The following is a 22,375-nucleotide window of genomic DNA, read 5'->3' as shown; positions in this document are numbered from 1 at the left end:
GTGCCAAAACATCCAGGAAACTGCTGTGTCGAACTTTTCCGTCTTCCTGTTTCCTGCAGGACAGTGCATCTGCTGCCGACGACACCCAGAGCAGCGACCGAGCTGCCTGCAAACACACCGAGGTGACCGAGTCAAACACCAGGAGGGGAAAGAACAGGAAGCAGAGAGAAAAGGTAGGATCCTGAATTCAACGATGGAGGATGTTTGTGTACAGAGGAAAACAATGAGCAGACCTGCATCCTGTATCATCAAATAGAAGAGGTGTAATAATTACTAACCTCAGGTGATGTTTCCGTTGCAGCCGTCCTTGTCCGACCCTCTCCGCCGCAGAGAGACCAGACACAGTGAAGGCCTTCACAAAAGGAGAGTTAAAATGCGAGGAGTCTCCCCTAATCCAGCCGTCCCTCCACACAACTACAAAGCCTATCAGCTCTACACACTGTACAGAGGCAAGGATGGCAAGATCATGCAAGTAAGGCGACAAAGTCCATCCTGTTCAGTCAACATTAATACTCATGTAGTTTTATTTATGATTTACTGTAGTTATTATACAGTTGTGTGTTTTGCATAACGTCATGTAACAATGAGTCGGTTCATCCTCATCAGTCAGAAAAATTTGAATCACTACATGTTTTCTAAGATGTCAGTCAGCTCGCAGCTTGTTTAATGAAGGGTTGCTAATTAAACACAGCCCGATCTCACGAGGATTCGTGAAACTGTCACGTAAATTTTTGTTTCGGCTTCGTGCGCACCAACACGATTTCGTCATGTTTTTCGTGCCGCTCACCACGAAATGCGCACCAATGTATTTTAAACGGCGGACTTTTCGTGCCACTCAGAACGTATTTCAAAAGAATGTGTATATTATATTTTTAATGTAAAACCGCGGCGAATCCAACGCTATATTTTGCATGACATCGTCCCTAAACATAACCCTAACCATAACCTAACCATAACCTAACCATAAGCCGGTGGTACACTTACCAATTTGCATAGGAATTTCAAGAATGTCCGGCGGCCGCAAACGCGATCACACAAGCAGTATACGCCGATGGACAGCTTAGATCGTCATGAATCCGCCGGTATAAACCACTTTCAGATGTGATTACCACAGCGAAAAACATTTCGTGGTGAGCGGCACGAAAAACATGACGAAATCGTGTTGGTGCGCACGAAACCGAAACTAAAACTTACGTGACAGTTTCACGAATCCCCGTGAGACCGGGTTGTAATTAAACAAGTGGACCAGTTTTTGTGAAGCTTCTCGGAAATCCTAAACTTTCACTAATTCCAGAATTTTCTTGGTAAAATACAAGACAATACAAGGTTTCTGCATAAGTGTGGCTCTTCATTGTTGGCTACTACATCTTGTAAAATAAGGACTACAATCATGTCGACCAAAAATGTCAACACTGGGGATCTGAAGCAGCTAATAGCAGGCCTCAAGATGATGAGTCACAACATCGTGCAAAACCTTGCTAATAATACTCACTCTAGTAAAAACTGCCCCTCTGTAAAAACTCCATCATTCAGTAAATCTAGTGTTTTATCTGGCACCGATATATTTGTCCCTTCTTGGACCACTGACACTAGATGCTCTCTACCACTCATCAGGAGCCCCCTACAAGTCTTACTGTTTCAGAAATGCTATGAGAGCCAAAATATTACCATTATATTACTCTCAAACATATCAGAGACCTTTGGATGCTCTGTTGTTATTAGATAATCACAATTGTTCTCCTCATGTGTTAGTGGTTGGAGAATTGTGTTTCATCAGTGTATGGTGCATCTTCTGCAATGCTCCATTTCTGTCATTATACGTCTGCAACACCTCAGTGTCTCCCCAGTAAATATGAACCGCTGTCTGTGTTTCAGGCTCCTCTGAACGGCTGCCGCTGTGAACCTCTCATCAACAAACTGGAAAACCAGCTGGAGGCCACCAAGGAGGAGATGAAGACTGAGATCAACACCGTCCAAGACCTGATGAACAGCAAGATGGGTCAGATGGATCGCAAGAACAAACACCAGGTAACATGGAAATGTTTACACTCTGCTGCTTATTGTACCAGGCTTCACAGAGGAGAGAAAACCTTTGGTCTGAGACTTCTTCAATGCATCACTTTTTTACTTTCTTTAGTGCCAGTTTAGTGACTTTACCTTTGCCTACACCACCACAGTTAACATGCTGTTAAACAAGGCAAGATTTTGCTCTACACCCTTATAAAAAAAGTATTTCATATTCAAAAAATATTGTATATGGTTCAGAAGTTATCACTAGTTTACGTCAGCATTATCAATTTTTAGGTTAATTTGTGCTCGAGATGAGGCTTTTGCCAACGACTTCAGTTTGTTTCGTATTTCAACTCACCCATAATCAGACATTATTTGATCTACTTGTGCACTATTGGAGATTCTGAATAAATGATGTTAAATAACGGTGAACATATCAGTGTTTTGTCTTTAATAGTTTCACAGATACTGTCAGTCAAACATAACTTCAAATTTCAAAACTGGAAAAAAAAACACGACGAATGTGAACTGACAGACATTTTTAAAATGTTATCTTGAAAAGTATTTACCCAAAATTTTACAGATATTTATATATAGCCATAATTTGGGATTAAAAAAAATATCTGTCAGAAATTATTCTGAAAATGTAGTGATTTAAGATGGAATGACTCGTATAGTGGCTTTTACATTCATTTTTCTGTTAATGGTAAACAGAAAGAGGTCCATCTCGTCAGATCATGGACTCATACCAAAGTTCAAATAAACCACTTTGGGCTTGTATCTGTGAAGCATTTCAAGGTAGAGAATCAGAGTTAACTGGCCATAAATTCTCAGTTATACTCTTACTCCTCTAGAACGAGTAGTAAAAACAAGTCCTATTAAAGGTGTGAAATGTCAAAGTGCCGGTCAAGTTCCCTTGGATATTTTAGGCATATTATTGAACAGCTATGGCATCACACTCTCCTCCAGAAATGATTTCTAACATTACATGGCGTTCATATAGCATCTAATGAAGCTCCCTCATTGTGACAGTGTCACTAAACAGAGACGGCATGATTCTAGTGGGGCTAAAGGGGCTGTGGAACATGTGCAGGGGCTTCATCTCCCCCTGGAGCCACCCACATGCATAATGCACATTCACACAGTCCTGGAAGATGCCTTGGATAAGAGACTCTATCAGATTGCACAGAGTTGTTCATGCATGTAGCCGGAGAGCCACTGCTGCCTGAGAAAACACACCAGTGGATGTAAGCAGGAATGCATAATCAATGAGATCAAAACAACAACACAAGTAGGTACGTGGTCCCAGAGATAAACAGTGGAGAAGAAAGTTAAACTCGTCTTAGACTGAGGGACTGGAAGCTGCAGCTAACCGGGCCTCGGGAGCAAATGTTTATTTAAAAGATAAATAATAATTCTATGACTCACTGGATATGTATGAAATTATTATATTGAACATTGTGTCGACTGAAAAGTGAAACAAAAGCAAAACAGTGAATAAAGGATACTGACATCAAACAGTTTGCAAAGTCATGTGTTTGAAGAAAATGTTTCTACTGACTAAGTTGCTTCAGGTATGGGTTATATCACCTGTAATAATACAATAATCTTCATTTAGACTGTGACATGTACAATAGATGTATTTCCTTTTAGTGAAGCTTCTTCTTTGAATCTGCTTGCACAGTGAAATAAAGCACTTTCTGTAAAATGGATGAAACAGAGTAGCAGACAAAACAAACCAGAAGGTTCTTGATGCCCTGCTTTCATGTCTCATAACATCTGCTCTAACTTTTTCCCATCAGATCCGGGCTCTCGATAAGATGACGGTGGAGAGGGTGTCAGCAGAGAAGAGTGAGTGTCTGCAGAGGATCGAGCAGCGAGCTCTGCAGGAGCGACTGGAGGCAGAGAAGAGACAGGTAACACCAGCAGCAGTGGTAACCTGTTGTATCCTGAATAATATTACAAATAAACATCAGTTAACATACCAGTAGGGAGCAGGATTTGCATCTTAGAAGGTATAAACTGATTACAGATTCATGAAAGAATAAAACCGGTGTGAGGGAATGTCCGATTAGTCTGCTATGTGAAACTGGGGCACGAGTTTGTTGTTGGTTTCCTATTATACATGTGTATTTATATATTTCCCTGGGCACCTACAAACCACCTTTAGAGCTGAAATGATACTTGATTTAGTATTTAAATCATCTTTCAAGCCAAAATGCCAAATATGTACTAGTTTTCTTTGATAGTAAACTGACCAAATACATCGTTAGAAAGCTTATAACATTCAGGGAATTATAACGGACATTTAAGCCCCAATCACTGAACAATTCATCAAGTAATAAAGAAAACTGTCAGTTTTTGAGAAAATTAGATTTGATTGGAGCTTTACTCTTGTTGTGATGGAGTAATACTACGTTTTTGTTTTCTGCGTTTTAATGGTTTGACATACACGACCAGTCAGGTGTTCGGACACACCTTCTCATTCAGTGCTTTTAATTTATTTGTATTGTTTTCTACATTGTAGATTAGTACTGAAGATTAACACTTTTTTTGTTTACAACATAATTCCATATGTATTCTTTTACAGTTTTGATGTCTTCGGTATTAATCTACAATGTGTAAAAATAATTAAATAAAAACCACTGAATGAGAAGGTGTGTTTAAACTTTTGACTGGCAGTGTGTAGAACAAATGGAAGCAAGTGGTAAAACACTTATCAACTGACTGCTACGGTAAAAACTAAAGCAGTTGAGGTCTTAAAGCTTAATTTATTTCTGACTATGACATACAAGATGGAAAAGCTGTTAGAATACTGGTGTATTGTTTTATATTCTGCTCTTTTCATGTACTTTCAGCACCAAGCTCACTGTAAGTACTTTAATAAAATTTGACATGACAATAGTTCCTTCAGTAACATCACTGTTTTCTTGGATACTTTGTGTCATTTAAGCAGGCGTCCCTGGCCAGTGAGCTGAAGAGCTGGTGTCTGTCCAAACTGCAGAACATGGAGTTTCGTTTCACCGGAGACCCCGGCAGCACTAAGCTGAGGCGCTCCTCCTCTGTGTCCGAGGGTCTGAATGAAGCCGAGGGAGCCGGGCTCACCGTGCTGCCTGCTGGAGAGGGAGGAAGCTCCCAGTGCCTGGAGCTCCACAGCAGCCCGACACTCCTGGAGTCCTGCAGAGGGGAGTCCAGCCTGGCAGAGGGCGCGTCGTCCAACCACTACTTTGTGGTTCATGTTGAGAGCTCTCCAGGTAACAAACCAAGAAAGAGGTAAACCACACGTAAAAAGCTTAACGGTTCCCTCATGGACTAGCAGACTGAGTTACTGTCTGTTTAGTCCTCCTCTTTCCAATCAGTGATCAGAGAAGTTACAGACAAGAAATTAATGCTAAAATAGGCTGTAATTTTCTTTAAATGGCTCATAGATTACTAGTAAAGAACCCTCTACCTCATTTAACCTCAGTTTTACTCATTCTTTTTCAAGTGTTTTTACAAGTATGTGTACATGTTGAGATACTGAGTTTAACTGGAAGGTAGCTTCATACCAATAAAGACATGTAGTGTTGCATAGTCCCACATTTATGTGGAAAAAAGGTTTGCAGCAGGTCAAAAACTTTACCACAAAACTGTCTCTAAAGAAATGAGATTACTGCAGTAATCAGCAAGTTATTGGGATTTTTAATAGCGACTGTCTTCATTGATTGAAGTCAAATTTCAGCTCTTCCAGTTTAGCCACATTAATGAATAACACAGGCAACATTGTTAATATTCTCAGCTTGTACACAGTCAAATGAACCCTGATTGGTATTCCTGTCACAGAGCTCTGTGGTAAACATCAATAAGCTGCACTGATGCAGTTTAACATGTCTACACACTTTTGGCTCACTCTCACACTGTAGTGCTTCCCCAAAGACTTACGAAAAGACAAAATGTGGAATAGTCTACTCCTGTCCATCAAAAAAATTCACAATTGTGTCCTGTTGAGCACTGTATCAAAAATGAAATTTGAAAATAATACAGGGTGTCCCAAAAAAATGGACATCATTTGAGATGTCCATATCAGAGTGACTCCATGGTCAGGACAAATGATACTTAATAGGATGTATTTTGGACATGAAATGCTTTATTCTACAAATTTCAAATGAAAAATTCTGGGTGATGATAATTTTAGAATGTTCCAAAGTTTCAACAAGTGTTCGACGTGTGTGCCGCTTCTGAAACTTTTGAAACTGCCTTCCATCTAAATCCTTTTTTCCGACACAAACAGCCTTCCTCTTGAGACTTTGTACGCCACGTCTAAACTGCTTTCTAGTTGGCTCTTGTTTATGAAATTTTCTAACAAATTCACATTGCACATTCACATTTGACTGCGTTTAGGCATACTTCAATACACAAAACGCCTTTTCTGTAGCAGTAAACAGCATGTCTATTTGTAAAAGCAGAAAAATAAAAATGATTACACTTCATTGAGAAAAAAGAGCAAACTAATTTTGAACAAACTATTATTATTGGTGATGAAATGATGTCAATTTTTTTGGGACACCCTGTATATTTGAAATATGAAACAATAGAAATGAGAGCCACCAAAAAGTAGCGAAGTCGCAGAAGGTTGGTTGTTTGTTGACATTAAAAATCTAGAACACCACTAGCCTTATCTTTTTGTGTAATTTATTTTGTTGCAACATGCCCATTCTGTCCTAAGAGGAAAACAGCTTTGTACTAAAACCTGAATGTGTTCCTATTTTTACTAATTTGCTTCAGGTACAGGCTTATGTACTCAATGCTGGAAGAGAAAAACCTCACAGAGCTGCCTGTGGGATGTTCTCTCCTGGTTTCAGTTCATGTTAATTAGCATCAGGATGGCTAGTGGTTACTGGGTGACTGACTCTCATTTGAACTCTAAACAGATGGTGATAAGGCTCACAATGCAGAGGTCACCTCTCCTGCGGCAGCCAAAAGCCCGCTGTCATCTATCCAGGTAGTTCGGCCAAAGGAGCGCCCAGCGATCTGCACTGACACCCAGAGGAAGAACCTGGAACTGCAGGATGTGGATGCGGTGGAGTACGGAGCAAGAGGAGGCACGGACCACAGAGCCAGCAGCTTGTCTCCGGCCACAGAGCGACGCTTCAGCAGCAAGACGGACGCAGCGTTCAGGGACAGGGAGCGAGGCCGCGACAGAGGGAAGCACCACAGGAAACACTCCCACAGCAGGACTAAGTCCAGAGGGGCCGCAGGGGTCAGGACTCTGGAGGTGTTCGGAGAACCGCCCAGCGCGCCCTCCTTTGCTCAGGAGAGGGACAACATGCACGCCATGGAGGTGACCCAGTACTTCTTTGAGGCCGTGTCGACGCAGATGGAGCGCTGGTACGAGAGGAAGGTGCAGGAGGCTCGCTGGCAGGCCGACCAGAGGGCTCAGGCCGACAGAGCCGCCCTGATCGAGAGGATCGCCTACCTGGAGGATGAGCTGCGCATGCTGAGGACTAACAGACACGATGACTGCTAACACACACCTCATCTGTTCTGGATAAGAAGCTGCCAAAACCCACGGGGGGTTAGATCTCAACAGCCATGGCAAAAAAAATCACTCTCCTCTCCTGCAGCAGTCAGTGTGGACAGGTGAATTATGTAACGGAAGACATGCCGAAAAATGCCCCCCTTTTACACCCCTGCTGTTGGTTGTCATGGCAGCACTGGCCTGATATGTTGTGTAAATACAGTTCTTTAGTAACAAAGGCAGCTGTCATACACTGTGTTGTAAATAAACCTGGTAATGTAAAGCTAGATGTCAAAAAAGAAAAAAAATGGAATGTGCCATTTAGAAGATAGATTCACTCCATCACACCAGACAAGTGCACACGCGCATTATGAATTTAACCCCACCAAACTCTGACTTGTAACACCATGACTGAAGTGCACCATGGATCAGATCATAGTGAAAGTCGTCAGCAAAATAAGCTTTGTGTTGGTTTGTGCATGCCGGAAACAACCTACTACTTACTCATGAGAATGTAGCTTAACTGATATTGTATATTAAACCCTACTGAAGGCTTTTTTTTTTTTTTTTTTAAACTGCATCAATAACTGATTTTGCTGCATGCTGGAGTATGCCCACAACAATTAGACTTGTACAGTAGCTTGGAGGCTAAAGTACCATTTAAGAAGCATCTTTGTTTTGTTTCTTACAGGTCTAGTGATGATTTTTTATTTTTGTATTTGCTAAAAAGGGCTGACTTTAGTTTATAATTTAACAGTGTAGATGTGTTCAATAATTCTAGTGGCAGACTCCAGAATAACTGCTCAAATGAGAGATTGCATTAGGAACTCCCCAAACAGATTCAAGTCAAATGACAACATCCCTGCTCACTGGCATCCACGCCAGCTTTGTGTGTAGTGTTTACAGCCCACTGAAATAAACAATGAGAGGTAAACAACACCCTCCAGTCAGGCTTTCAACACAGAAAACAATGACACTGTCTCTGTAAGCACACCTCCTGTTTGTCAAACAAGCCAAATTCAGCCCCAAACAGCTGACTTCCTGCCAGTCCCGTGTACCTGTAAAGGACAATCCTGACACTAAAGGTGAGTTCTGTTTGAATGTGTTGCATGAAGAAAGCTCAGAGTTGTGTTGCAGTATTACTGTCTGCTGTATTGCTGTTCCACGGATATGAATAATACTCTGTTTGATGCCAGAAAACAGATTTTGTATTAAAAAAAGACCATTCTGTCAGTGGTTTCTCAGTTCTTTTTAATACATCTTAGAAATATGTATAAATCGCTGACAGTCATGTGGCAGATGGGCTCAGACAGCCTCACTAGTGGTCTCCATCTCCACCACTCTGCTGCACAACATGCAGGACGCTGCCTTCAGGTCACCATCATCTGTCTTGGAGTCGAGCCAAACACCCGTCACAGCAGTGAAAGGGGCCTCTGTTTCCATGGTTACCTTAAGAGTCAGCACAGACCACGTGATGGTCTTCAATGAGAACTAGTCCAGATCAGTCCACAGCAGGGACTCGAACAGCTTGTTAACTTCTGGCCAACGCCAGAGACTTCTGCAGCTCCTCCAGATGGTTGTTGGCTTGTGTGATCATCATGCGGATGGCATCCTGAAGCAAGTATGAAAAGAAAGAAGTATTGGGTAAAGTTGAAGATTCTGGGAAAATACATCCAAGGTCCCTACACATACAGGACTGTTGAAAAGTTTGGGGTCACTTAGAAATGTCCTTATTTATGAAAGAAAAGCTTTTTTTTTTTTTCAATGAAGAAAACATTAAGTGAATCAGAAATCCAGTCTAGACATTGTTAATGTGGTAAATGACTATTATAGCTGGAAATGGCTGATCTTTAATGGAATATCTCCATAGGGGTGCAGAGGAACATTTCCAGCAACCATCACTCCTGTGTTCTAATGCTACATTGTGTTAGCTAATGGTGTTGAAAGGCTAATTGATGATTAGAAAACCCTTGTACAATTATACTGGCATATGAAATTGTCTGGGTGACCCCAAACTTTTGAAGAGCAGTGTATATCATCTCATAAGTCCAACATTTAGCTTTAGCTTGAGAGTAAAAAACAACAAAACAAAAAAACTCAAGGACTTGAGTTTTCATCTGATTCACTTCAGTCTTGACTAATGCTGAACAATTAACTTCAAAATGAAATTTGAAACCATGCTATTAGAAAATTCCACAGGCTGAAACGTAGGAGGTGTGTATTGAGGTATTCAATTTCATTAAGTTAGAGCAGATTGAAATCTTCAGAAGTTATTTACTGTTGCTCATTTTTCACTGTACTATGTGGTTAGGGCACATTCACTGTTGTATAACTGATGCAAGAATAGTCTTGGTATTTATTAACAACAAATTGCAGCACATCTGATGCAGGATAGATGCTGTCATTGACGCTGTTTTGTAGTACAAAGCCGAACATACTTTTTCTTTACCTGTTCTGTGGCGTTCTTATTCCTCTTGAACTCCCCTCTGGCCCAGTCTCTCAGGTACTTCCTGTCGGCCTCGTCCGGTACCTGTCGTATGGTCTTCAGCATGTTTCTGTAAATCCCCAAAACCTTCTGCCTCTGTAGAAACTGAAGAGACATTATCATGTCAACATGTTAAATCAGGTGTAATTTACACAGCTACAACTTTCAATATAAGCAGTCAGTTTTAAGTGAGTTTAACCCCAGAATAGCTTGAACAAAAACTGCTTATGAAATTCTATATGTACAACCAGTGATCCACTGTGTGTCAGCCGGATTTAAGGTCTACTAATATCTCTACACTCCTATAGAGTTAAGCCCAAAATTATTCATAACCATGTCAACTTTTTAATTTGACCAATAGGTTACTTCTGGGCGGGCTGCACAGTGGAGTCGTGGTTAGCACTTTCACCTTGCAGCAAGAAGATCCCTGGATCGCGTCCCGGCTTTCCCGGGATCTCTCTGCATGGAGTTTGCATGTTCTCCCTGTGCATGCGCACTCTGGCTTCCTCCCACAGTCCAAAAATATGCTCTATTAATATGGTCAATTACTCTAAATTGCCCGTAGGTGTGATTGTTTGTCTGTATATGTAGCCCTGCGACAGACTGGCGACCTGTCCAGGGTGTTCCCTGCCTTCGCCCGAGTCAGCTGGGATAGGCTTCAGCGACCCTAGTGAGGATAAAGCGGTGTATAGAGAATGGATGGATGTTTACTTCTGGCTAAAAAGGGTAAGAACACAACATATTAAACGCTTTCTATGATTGGAAAATAGGCTTTGACAAGACATGAATTGTATGAATAATTTGAGGCTTAACTGTATCATTTATATTTATTAAAAATCAAGCAACGATGTTTGAAAACCCCAGAGGATAGTTTAATAACATATATTATTGTTCAGAAGATATCTCTAGATTTCTGGGAGACATTTCTACCCATATGGATGAAAACGCATTCAGTCCACTTAAAAACCTCTTAAAAATTCTATTTTCTCAAGTTTCGCCTGTTTCTGGACCAAAACAAACACGGCCGCCCCCTGGCTACCTGAAAGTCGTCGCTACTGAAAATGATGTAAAATCATATTTTTCGTGCAGCACATGGGGTGTATTTTACCCACATGGTTAGAAGAGTCTTTGAAGATTCTGTAAATATTATCAGAACAGCTGTAATTACTTGCATACGACTTTATAGAGGAACCACTAGCCCAAATATTTACTGACACATCAGATGTACGAACAGGCGCTAGTTAGCAACACTATACCTGAGCTTCCATTAGCATATTAGCTACAAAGCTAACGCCGCTAGCTACTATCCTGTCAACAATTCAGAATTTAGCGGTTTACTACTGTCCTTGCTGTTGTGTGTATTCACCTGTTTTAAAGTAAGCGCTGTTGTAGGTAACCTTGACATCATCATCTATGGCAGGTTGTGAAACAAGCAAACAAGCCAGTAAAAGAGGCGGATGTTGTGGTGCCGCTGAGAGCGTCTGAGTCGGTGTTTGTCTCCCGCTGGTGGACGGAGGACCGCAGCACAGGCGCCTCTGACAGGGATGCACATACCTTTAAGACGTGACGTCGACAACACAACAGAAATGTCTGGAAGCCAGTGGCCTCCACTTTGAGCACCTCTTGTAATTGTAGAGGCCGAAGATAACAATAATGACAAACATACCCGCATTCTACAGGAGTGATTTTCCTCATGTGCAGGTAAAGATGTGTGAGGAGCTTAGAGATGACAGGAGCAGGAGTCATCCTCACTAATTCAGCTTCCACCTAGAAACAGAAAGACCACAAACAGACACACTGATAGACTCTCAAATGTTCAACCTCACAGCCTCAAAATATCTGTTTAGGAAGTGTTGTGTTTCTAAATTCTGCTGAAAGCACTGACAGACATTCTCTTACAAGGTTGTGTAAAAAGCAGCCTGTCCTCTGTGCTACTGAGAAATCTTCCTGAACAAAGTTTAGACGTGTAAATCGGCTCAACAAAAACTAAAGCCTCAGTCAGAGATAACAGGTATCGCAAATTATAAACAATTTTCTTTGTTAACTCAGACTATTTGCTTCAACCTCACATAAAAAGGGGAGTTTAACTCGTTAGGTGCCTGAATATGAACAGCTTGTGCAGTTCTAGTGTGACCGGTTTGTTTCTGTCTCTGCGTTGTTATGCAAGACTCAGGCGTGCATCTCTTTGGAGGCAGTCTCCATTTATTTTCCGGCTCCTGACGTGAAAATATTAACACAAAATCCTCCTGTCAGTGATCGCGACAACACATGCCCCTCTCCCACAGAGATTCATGTCAAAAGGGGAGAAAATCGGCGCGAAAACGCCACTTATAGAGGGCAGTGCTACATAGAATGTGGCTGTAGTAATACAAACCGAACCAAAGTTCCGCTTACTGACAAGGAGGCTCAACTAGTCAGGCATTAACTGAAACAAAAACAAACAAAAACAAATCCACAGACACAGATTTTGTGTAATTATCACAATAACTAAAGTACAATATACTGTATTCCATATACACACACATATATTAATGTATAATTGACCCTGTTACACTAGATCCACAAGTAGGATGTTTCAACTCATGTTTTACTACAAATATATGCAATAATTATTAAATACAATTTATTCACTATTAATGTCACTTTATATACTGGATTGAACTTGAGCAGTGGAAGAGAGAAAGAATTTAATGAAATTATGGAGAGTCAGAGAGGTAATGTTGGGCAATGTTAAGGCATGGTTTAATTCAAACCAGCTGAATGTTCAACTTCAATTCAATTTTATTTATATAGCACCAATTACAGTTAAATGGTCTCAAGATGCTTTACAAAACCCATATGCCTGACCCCCAGAGCAAGCCCCAAGGCGACAGTGGCAAGGAAAACACCCTTTTAACAGGGGAAAAAACCTTGGGCAGAATCCGGCTCTTTATGTGGGAGGACACATCTGCCTGCTGGCCGGGCGGGTTGTAAGGGGCAGAACTTCATGCAGCTGAACGGGTTAAAGCATAATAACTTTTTTAAAAGCTAAAATACACAGCAGAGAAATACATGTTGAGAAGTTCATTCTAATAATGACAGACAGCTGAGGCAGCAACTAACACAGGTGTTCAGCGGTAAGTTAGCCACCTGTGTTAATTAGCCCACTAGCTAACTTAGCCGCTTAGCTAGCTAACGCGTCTGGACCAACTGCTCAAACACGACAAAACACAACTCTTCACAAGTTGCTGAGTATTTATCTTCTTACTCCAAAACAAGGTCAACAGCAGCCAGAGATGCTACCAGACAAGCTGACCGTAGATACAGACAGAAAATTAGATACGCTAGCATGCTGTCTTAGTATGGTGTTGTTTTTGGACAAAATTCATGATGATATTCTTTTTCAAAGAAAACTGCTCAGTTGTGTTTTTTTCACGGCCCATTTTATATTATTTCATCATATGGCATGTTTTTACAACATGTTGAAAAAATCACATTTTTTTCGACATAGTATAGTATGGCGTTTTTTTTGGACAAAATTCATGATGATTTTTTTTTCAAAGAAAACTGCTCTGCAGTGTTTTTCACGGCCTATTGTACATTATTTCATCATATGGCATGTTTTTACGACACGTTGAAAAAAATCAATTATTTTTCGACAGTATATACTATGGCGTTTTTTTTGGACAAAATTCATGATGATTTTTTTCTTCAAAGAAAACTGCTCTGCAGTGTTTTTCACGGCCTGTTGTACATTATTTCATCATATGGCATGTTTTTACGACATGTTGAAAAAAAAATTTTTTTTTGACATAGTATACTCTGGCTTTTTTTGGATAAAATTCACGATGATTTTTTTTTCAAAGAAAACTGCTCTGCAGTGTTTTTCACGGCCTATTTTACATTATTTCATCATATGGCATGTTTTTACGACACCTTGAAAAAATCAATTTTTTTCGACATAGTATAGTATGGTGTTGTTTTTCGACAAAATTCATGATGATATTCTTTTTCAAAGAAAACTGCTCAGTTGTGTGTTTTTTCACGGCCTATTTCACATTATTTCATCATATGGCATGTTTTTACGACATGTTGAAAAAATCACATTTTTTTTGACATGGCGTTTTTTTGGACAAAATTGATGATGATATTCTTTTTCAAAGAAAACTGCTCAGTTGTGTTTTTTCACGGCCCATTTTACATTATTTCATCATATGGCATGTTTTTACGACATGTTGAAAAAATCACATTTTTTTCGACATGGTACACTATGGCATTTTTTTTTGGACAAAATTGATGATGATATTCTTTTTCAAAGAAAACTGCTCTGCAGTGTTTTTTCACGGCCTATTTTACATTATTTCATCATATGGCATGTTTTTATGACATGTTGAAAAAAATCACATTTTTTTCGACATTGTATAGTATGGCGTTTTTTTTGGACAAAATTCATGATGATTTTTTTTCAAAGAAAACTGCTCTGCAGTGTTTTTCACGGCCTATTGTACATTATTTCATCATATGGCATGTTTTTACGACACGTTGAAAAAATCAATTATTTTTCGACATAGTATACTCTGGCGTTTTTTTTGGATAAAATTCATGATGATTTTTTTTTTAAAGAAAACTGCTCTGCAGTGTTTTTCACGGCCTATTTTACATTATTTCATCATATGGCATGTTTTTATGACATGTTGAAAAAAATCACATTTTTTTCGACATAGTATATACTATGGCGTTTTTTTTGGACAAAATTCATGATGATTTTTTTCTTCAAAGAAAACTGCTCTGCAGTGTTTTTCACGGCCTGTTGTACATTATTTCATCATATGGCATGTTTTTACGACATGTTGAAAAAATAAATTTTTTTTGACATAGTATACTCTGGCTTTTTTTTGGATAAAATTCACGATGATTTTTTTTTCAAAGAAAACTGCTCTGCAGTGTTTTTCACGGCCTATTTTACATTATTTCATCATATGGCATGTTTTTACGACACCTTGAAAAAATCAATTTTTTTTCGACAAAGTATAGTATGGTGTTGTTTTTCGACAAAATTCATGATGATATTCTTTTTCAAAGAAAACTGCTCAGTTGTGTGTTTTTTCACAGCCTATTTCACATTATTTCATCATATGGCATGTTTTTACGACATGTTGAAAAAATCACATTTTTTTCGACATGGCGTTTTTTTGGACAAAATTGATGATGATATTCTTTTTCAAAGAAAACTGCTCTGCAGTGTTTTTTCACGGCCTATTTTACATTATTTCATCATATGGCATGTGTTACGGCCATAGCCGTATTCTGGCTCCTCCCCTGTGCTTGTGTGTGTGCTCCTCCCCTGTGCTTGTGTGTGTGCTCCTCCCCTGTGCTTGTGTGTGCGTGAGTGCTTGTGTGTACGTGTGTGTGTGGCTGTCTATTTTCCCAGGCTGCTGTCCGCTCCACCTGTGCTGGGTGATTGGGATCTGCTGCTGTGCCCTCGTCAGCCAATCCAGTGCGGCCCTGGTTCAGGATAAGAAGCTGGAGTGCCTGAGGATAGATGACTTGTTGCTGTATTCCAGCCTTGCTCATGTGCCTCGTCGTTGTAGAAACTTTGTTAGCCGTCCGGTCGTTTTGTCATTGTAGAGGCACTAGTCTTTTTCGTTGTCGTTGTTTACACAGGCTGTGTTTAGGTTTTTCGGGTACATTTAGGATTTTTCTGTTAACCGATAGGTCGAGTTTAGAGTCTCTTTTTGTTCTCGTTTGTATTTTTTTTTTACGTCGTGACTAGTGTTCTCCGTTTTTCTTTTATTTGTACCTCATTTTCATTTCTTTGTAATAAAAATCTTTAAAGCCAAAACCATCTGGCTCTTATGTTGCTTCCCTTACCCATTTCACGAGCCAGGGTTGTAACAGCATGTTTTTACGACATGTTGAAAAAAATCACATTTTTTTTCGACATAGTATATACTATGGCGTTTTTTTTGGACAAAATTGATGATGATTTATTTTTCAAAGAAAACTGCTCTGCAGTGTTTTTCACGGCCTATTTTACATTATTTCATCATATGGCATGTTTTTACGACACCTTGAAAAAATCATTTTTTTTTCGACATAGTATACTATGGCATTTTTTATGGGCAAAATTGATGATGATATTCTTTTTCAAAGAAAACTGCTCTGCAGTGTTTTTTCATGGCCCATTTTACATTATTTCATCATATGGCATGTTTTTACGACATGTTGAAAAAATCACATTTTTTTCGACATGGTACACTATGGCATTTTTTTTTGGACAAAATTGATGATGATATTCTTTTTCAAAGAAAACTGCTCTGCAGTGTTTTTTCACGGCCTATTTCACATTATTTCATCATATGGCATGTTTTTATGACATGTTGAAAAAAATCACATTTTTTTTCGACATAGTATATATGGCGTTTTTTTGGACAAAATTCATGATGATTTTTTTCTTCAAAGAAAACTGCTCTGCAGTGTTTTTCACGGCCTATTTTACATTATTTCATCATATGGCATGTTTTTATGACATGTTGAAAAAAATCACATTTTTTTCGACATAGTATATACTATGGCGTTTTTTTTGGACAAAATTCATGATGATTTTTTTCTTCAAAGAAAACTGCTCTGCAGTGTTTTTCACGGCCTGTTGTACATTATTTCATCATATGGCATGTTTTTACGACATGTTGAAAAAATAAATTTTTTTTGACATAGTATACTCTGGCTTTTTTTTGGATAAAATTCACGATGATTTTTTTTTCAAAGAAAACTGCTCTGCAGTGTTTTTCACGGCCTATTTTACATTATTTCATCATATGGCATGTTTATACGACATGTTGAAAAAAAATCACATTTTTTCGACATAGTATATACTATGGCGTTTTTTTGGACAAAATTCATGATGATTTTTTTCTTCAAAGAAAACTGCTCTGCAGTGTTTTTCACGACCTGTTGTACATTATTTCATCATATGGCATGTTTTTACGACATGTTGAAAAAATAAATTTTTTTCGACATAGTATCCTCTGGCTTTTTTTTGGATAAAATTCACGATGATTTTTTTTTTCAAAGAAAACTGCTCTGCAGTGTTTTTCACGGCCTATTTTACATTATTTCATCATATGGCATGTTTTTACGACACCTTGAAAAAATCAATTTTTTTTCGACAAAGTATAGTATGGTGTTGTTTTTCGACAAAATTCATGATGATATTCTTTTTCAAAGAAAACTGCTCAGTTGTGTGTTTTTTCACGGCCTATTTCACATTATTTCATCATATGGCATGTTTTTACGACATGTTGAAAAAATCACATTTTTTTCGACATGGCGTTTTTTTGGACAAAATTGATGATGATATTCTTTTTCAAAGAAAACTGCTCTGCAGTGTTTTTTCACGGCCTATTTTACATTATTTCATCATATGGCATGTGTTACGGCCATAGCCGTATTCTGGCTCCTCCCCTGTGCTTGTGTGTGTGCTCCTCCCCTGTGCTTGTGTGTGTGCTCCTCCCCTGTGCTTGTGTGTGCGTGAGTGCTTGTGTGTACGTGTGTGTGTGGCTGTCTATTTTCCCAGGCTGCTGTCCGCTCCACCTGTGCTGGGTGATTGGGATCTGCTGCTGTGCCCTCGTCAGCCAATCCAGTGCGGCCCTGGTTCAGGATAAGAAGCTGGAGTGCCTGAGGATAGATGACTTGTTGCTGTATTCCAGCCTTGCTCATGTGCCTCGTCGTTGTAGAAACTTTGTTAGCCGTCCGGTCGTTTTGTCATTGTAGAGGCACTAGTCTTTTTCGTTGTCGTTGTTTACACAGGCTGTGTTTAGGTTTTTCGGGTACATTTAGGATTTTTCTGTTAACCGATAGGTCGAGTTTAGAGTCTCTTTTTGTTCTCGTTTGTATTTTTTTTTACGTCGTGACTCGTGTTCTCCGTTTTTCTTTTATTTGTACCTCATTTTCATTTCTTTGTAATAAAAATCTTTAAAGCCAAAACCATCTGGCTCTTATGTTGCTTCCCTTACCCATTTCACGAGCCAGGGTTGTAACAGCATGTTTTTACGACATGTTGAAAAAAATCACATTTTTTTTCGACATAGTATATACTATGGCGTTTTTTTTGGACAAAATTGATGATGATTTATTTTTCAAAGAAAACTGCTCTGCAGTGTTTTTCACGGCCTATTGTACATTATTTCATCATATGGCATGTTTTTACAACACCTTGAAAAAATCATTTTTTTTTTCGACATAGTATAGTATGGTGTTGTTTTTCGACAAAATTCATGATGATATTCTTTTTCAAAGAAAACTGCTCAGTTGTGTTTTTTCATGGCCCATTTTACATTATTTCATCATATGGCATGTTTTTACGACATGTTGAAAAAATCACATTTTTTTCGACATGGTACACTATGGCATTTTTTTTTTGGACAAAATTGATGATGATATTCTTTTTCAAAGAAAACTGCTCTGCAGTGTTTTTTCACGGCCTATTTTACATTATTTCATCATATGGCATGTTTTTATGACATGTTGAAAAAAATCACATTTTTTTCGACATAGTATAGTATGGCGTTTTTTTTGGACAAAATTCATGATGATTTTTTCTTCAAAGAAAACTGCTCTGCAGTGTTTTTCACAGCCTGTTGTACATTATTTCATCATATGGCATGTTTTTACGACATGTTGAAAAAATAAATTTTTTTTGACATAGTATACTCTGGCGTTTTTTTTGGACAAAATTCATGATGATTTCTTTCTTCAAAGAAAACTGCTCTGCAGTGTTTTTCACGGCCTATTTTATATTATATTGTTCGATGGCCACATCTGGACCATGGACCTGCAACACAAGAACATCTGCTCACTGCGGAACATTATTGAGAGCAGCTTTTTGTGATTTCTATGCACTTTGATGTTTGCTGAGCTGTGCACTATTAAATGACTTAAGAATATGGCGTATTGTTACTGCTTATTATTCTTCTCAGGTTTACTGTTAAATGTATAGGGTGCTACTTACTGTATTTTAAAATTTACATTACACAGAACATTTCAGATTATTTAACAACAAGATCAAGGATACAGATTGTTGTTGTTCACTGTGTATTGGGTAGTTCTCATTTTGATTCAGACTGATTAGTATACAGAACCCTGTGATGTGTCTGGTATTCAGCTGAGAACTCGTTGCTAAAAGTACAGAATATTATTTCTTATTTTAGGTGTGATAATTGTCAGTAAACATTCTAAGAAGTGGGAATTGTCAGGGTTGTATATAGTGCTGTTCTTGCACAATATTTGTCATTTAATTGCCCTCAGGATACTGTCATTGAGCTAACCAGTTTTACATCACAGGCAAATGCTGCAGCTAACGATGTTTTAATTCACATAAACAAGGAAACAAGTCCATCATAATTTGAATGTTAACAGTCCAAAATGAAAAGGTCAGACAGCTTTCCCAGAGCCAAAAAAACCATGATACTTAGTCAAAGCGAGAGCTCGGTAGAAGCTTTCATTTTTTCTTACAACTTTTTGCTGGCCCCCCCAAACATCTGTTGTACCCCCCCCGCTAAAATTAATCTGGATCCGCCCCTGCTGTTCAGGATCGAGGGATGCTTAGATCTGCTCAACCTTGAACTGACAGGCTAAAACAAGCTTTTTTTTTATCACGTCTGTTTGGATTTTTAGTCGTCCATTGTCAAATGCTTCACTAAAAGACAACTAGACTTCAGTTTATGACCTTTGAAGACATTTTAGCCTCAATCCAAGAGGCTTCCTTGGTTCTGAATGACTTACAGAGTTACAGCTATGTCCAGTCTGAGTAGGGATCTCAAGACTGCATTATATGTACCTGATAAGTGTGATAAGTGGTGCTGCAGAATCCCCTTCTCTGTTTTCAGACTGCTGCTTTGGTTTGACATAGATTGATTCTTTAACACTTCTCTCAAACAATTTCTTTTCCTTCCCCAGAATGTGAGTTTCTCCATCTCTATAGAAAGATATTTAGGCATAACAGCTTATTGAACGTGAAAATAGGAATTGACTTATTTTCTGATCCGATATTTAGTATTTTTCCTGTTCTGAGTAGAGGAATATTTCTAAATCATTCGCAAAAAGTAATTAAATGCAAAAATGTAATAATTTAATTCCAAAGCAACAGCCTCTCTCTCTCTCTGTAGTATTCAAGTATTTCAAATATATCAATCTGCAAAATAGAGTGATTTGTATTAGATTTGGGGTTATTCTAACTAATGAAACCAAGAATTTCCAATGCTCTCGTATTTAAATGGCATATATAAAACAGTTTGAGAATTTTCTTGTATGCTGTAAGAATGTCTGCGAACCAAACATGGAGCAACCTTGTAAACCATTTATTATCAGGATCATTCATGTCATGTTTAACAGGCAGATGCAAACAACCCCTTAAATACGACCCATGTGTCTGCTAACATGTATGTTCACGTGACAAAACACATTTCAATGCACATCTTTAACGCCGATGAGCTGCGTCACACCACACGGATGCAAAATGAACAGCGCAGATGAATTATTAAGACCACAAAAACGGGTTCTACTGGCACCTTTATCAAAAACCGGACTCTGCAGCCGCTGTGCTTCAAAGTGCATGACATGTGAATCTTTAAAAATCCTGACAGAGCTGTGATCGCGCCTCTGATCCGTCGCCAAATGGCTGGTTCGGGTGTGGAGTGAGATGCAAACACTGTTCTCTCCAAGGCACATTTTATGAGTTCCTGCAAAAGTCAGTCACAACATGCTACTGCTCAGTCAAGACGTTGGGAAGCTCAGTTCCTGCAGCTCCGCGTGTCCGCCGCTGCGTTCATAATGAAGGTGAATGATTTGATGATCTTCGTGACACTGACTAGAACATCCAAACGGGAATGGGGGCTTATCGTACACGAGGGGGGACAGAGGTATTTACTGACACTTCACTGACGCGTTTCAAACGCAGGGAAATCACATTTTTGTTCCTACTATTTCATCTCAGACGTGCAAGTTAAAGCAATCCTTGTTACATTACAAATGAAACTGAATCCCCCTGATAAAGACGAAACAGCAAAGGTTGCTATCAAACTACTAAAATCTACAGTAAGAATAAGAAAATAAAGGCACATATACAGCGGCGAGTCGCTCTTTTTTTTTTTTTCCTTTCAGTCATTTTTTTCCGAGAGGCTAGCAGCAGAATGGCATTGTGCAGTTGGCTGCTGCTCTGTTTCTTCCTTCCTGTGAAAGATGGCTTCCCTATTGGTCAGCTGCCGTGACGAGTTCAAACCACTGCCTAAGAGCATCGCTCAGAGTCTCCGGCAAGGCGTTGACGTCCCGCAGGATGACGTAGAAGGGGAAGGGGAACTCGTCCATGTAGGAGCGGATCTCTGGCATTTCTCCCGGTCCCTTGAATATTGGCACCTTGATGTCCAGGATGGAGTCCTGCAGGAGAGCACCCATCATTTAGATCTGCTTTATGTCTAGAGGTTTAGAAAATACAAAAGCACAAATCGTCCCGTCTCTTACCCGTGAGTTGGGGTTGTCCAGCACCACGAAGATGACGAAGACGTTGGCGCTCCGTGCCGCCCGCACAGCTGCAATCACTCGCTCCTTCCCCTCCAGGAACAAACCCCTGCCATCAGACACGATGACCAGCAGCTGAGCCGTTTCTGTGGAGGGACGTCACAGGTCAGACAAGAACGACCAGGAAGTTTGCAACATTTAGATAAGGGGGTTGATAAAACAGACTTATCACGGGTTCTCTCTTTAATCTGAGTATTTTTTTGCCTATGACTCCTGCTGCTTTAGAACTGCTAACTCAGATGGCTGTAAAGTGCTGGTAGGAAACTGTAAAGTGGGTTCATCACCTTTTTAATGCTGGAAGTAAGGATGAGGAGAGACAATTTATCAGCTCGGAAACCACAACAATCATAGTAAAGAGACTGAAAGGCTCCATAGTTCCTCTTACGAACCAGTGATAAGTCTCTGAGGGGACTTCTTTCATGCTACGCATCATCATTTGATCCGCTGCTATTACAAAAATGTTCATTTTAGCAGCTCTATGGTGGGAAAATAGGATTTAAACTGAGTAGCAGTGTCTTTAGTGTTGCAGAAGGTTTACATGAGAAGTTTATAGGAAACAGTCTTGTGCTGCTGATTCAAGACTACAATAAGCTTTTTATCAGAGTTGCACACATTCACAAGAAGCTTTCCACACAATTCCTCAGCACTGCAGATTCCAGTGGTGTTTTGGGTCAGTTTTTACAGGCTTAGGTGCCTGCTAAAGAGCTGAGCTCCTTCATAATGCTGCCTGTACCTGAGCCCCGTGAAAAGGAAATCTTAGCTCCACCAGGGGTTTGCACAGCTTAGTCAGTAACTAGAGTTAACCTCAGAGCACCCGGCTGTCTATGTGT

General features: G+C 39.5%; 3 protein-coding genes and 1 long non-coding RNA gene across 5 annotated transcripts in view; 1 reads left to right on the top strand and 3 right to left on the bottom strand.

Annotated features, from left to right (window-relative positions):
* Positions 1-8,740, top strand: part of ankrd6b (ankyrin repeat domain 6b) — a 55,141-nt gene extending 46,401 nt beyond the window's left edge. The window contains 6 exon segments of the mRNA XM_022191821.2: positions 60-173; positions 302-472; positions 1,876-2,028; positions 3,813-3,926; positions 4,964-5,264; positions 6,921-8,740. Coding sequence (XP_022047513.2) covers positions 60-173; positions 302-472; positions 1,876-2,028; positions 3,813-3,926; positions 4,964-5,264; positions 6,921-7,516 — 1,449 coding nt within the window. The 3' untranslated portion in view covers positions 7,517-8,740.
* Position 8,741: 1 nt separating this feature from the next.
* lyrm2 (LYR motif containing 2) lies at positions 8,742-11,502 on the bottom strand. The gene is made up of 3 exons (XM_022191824.2): positions 11,359-11,502; positions 9,957-10,097; positions 8,742-9,119 (listed from the first exon to the last, which is right to left on the bottom strand). Exons 1-3 carry the CDS (start codon positions 11,401-11,403, stop codon positions 9,039-9,041), a joined length of 267 nt encoding a protein of 88 aa, XP_022047516.1. The 5' UTR covers positions 11,404-11,502; the 3' UTR covers positions 8,742-9,038.
* Positions 11,503-13,454: 1,952 nt separating this feature from the next.
* LOC127530274 (uncharacterized) lies at positions 13,455-18,286 on the bottom strand. 2 transcript variants are annotated; one of them, XR_007936734.1, is made up of 4 exons: positions 18,186-18,286; positions 16,923-17,115; positions 14,513-14,928; positions 13,455-13,907 (listed from the first exon to the last, which is right to left on the bottom strand). It is a non-coding gene; the product is annotated as an uncharacterized LOC127530274 (long non-coding RNA). The 2 variants fall into 2 exon arrangements; XR_007936735.1 differs by lacking the exon at positions 16,923-17,115 and having other exon boundaries at positions 14,513-14,970.
* Positions 18,287-20,314: 2,028 nt separating this feature from the next.
* Positions 20,315-22,375, bottom strand: part of mdn1 (midasin AAA ATPase 1) — a 73,158-nt gene continuing 71,097 nt past the window's right edge. Inside the window, exons 101-102 of the mRNA XM_051936628.1 lie at positions 21,489-21,631; positions 20,315-21,404 (exon numbers count right to left, since the gene is read on the bottom strand). Of these exons, the coding sequence (XP_051792588.1) occupies positions 21,219-21,404; positions 21,489-21,631 (329 nt within the window). The 3' untranslated portion in view covers positions 20,315-21,218. The remainder of the gene's footprint in view (positions 21,405-21,488; positions 21,632-22,375) is intronic.

Source organism: Acanthochromis polyacanthus, chromosome 16 (assembly GCF_021347895.1).
Source record: "Acanthochromis polyacanthus isolate Apoly-LR-REF ecotype Palm Island chromosome 16, KAUST_Apoly_ChrSc, whole genome shotgun sequence".
Classification (NCBI taxonomy): Eukaryota; Metazoa; Chordata; class Actinopteri; family Pomacentridae; genus Acanthochromis; species Acanthochromis polyacanthus.
This window is presented reverse-complemented; position numbering and strand designations above follow the sequence as displayed.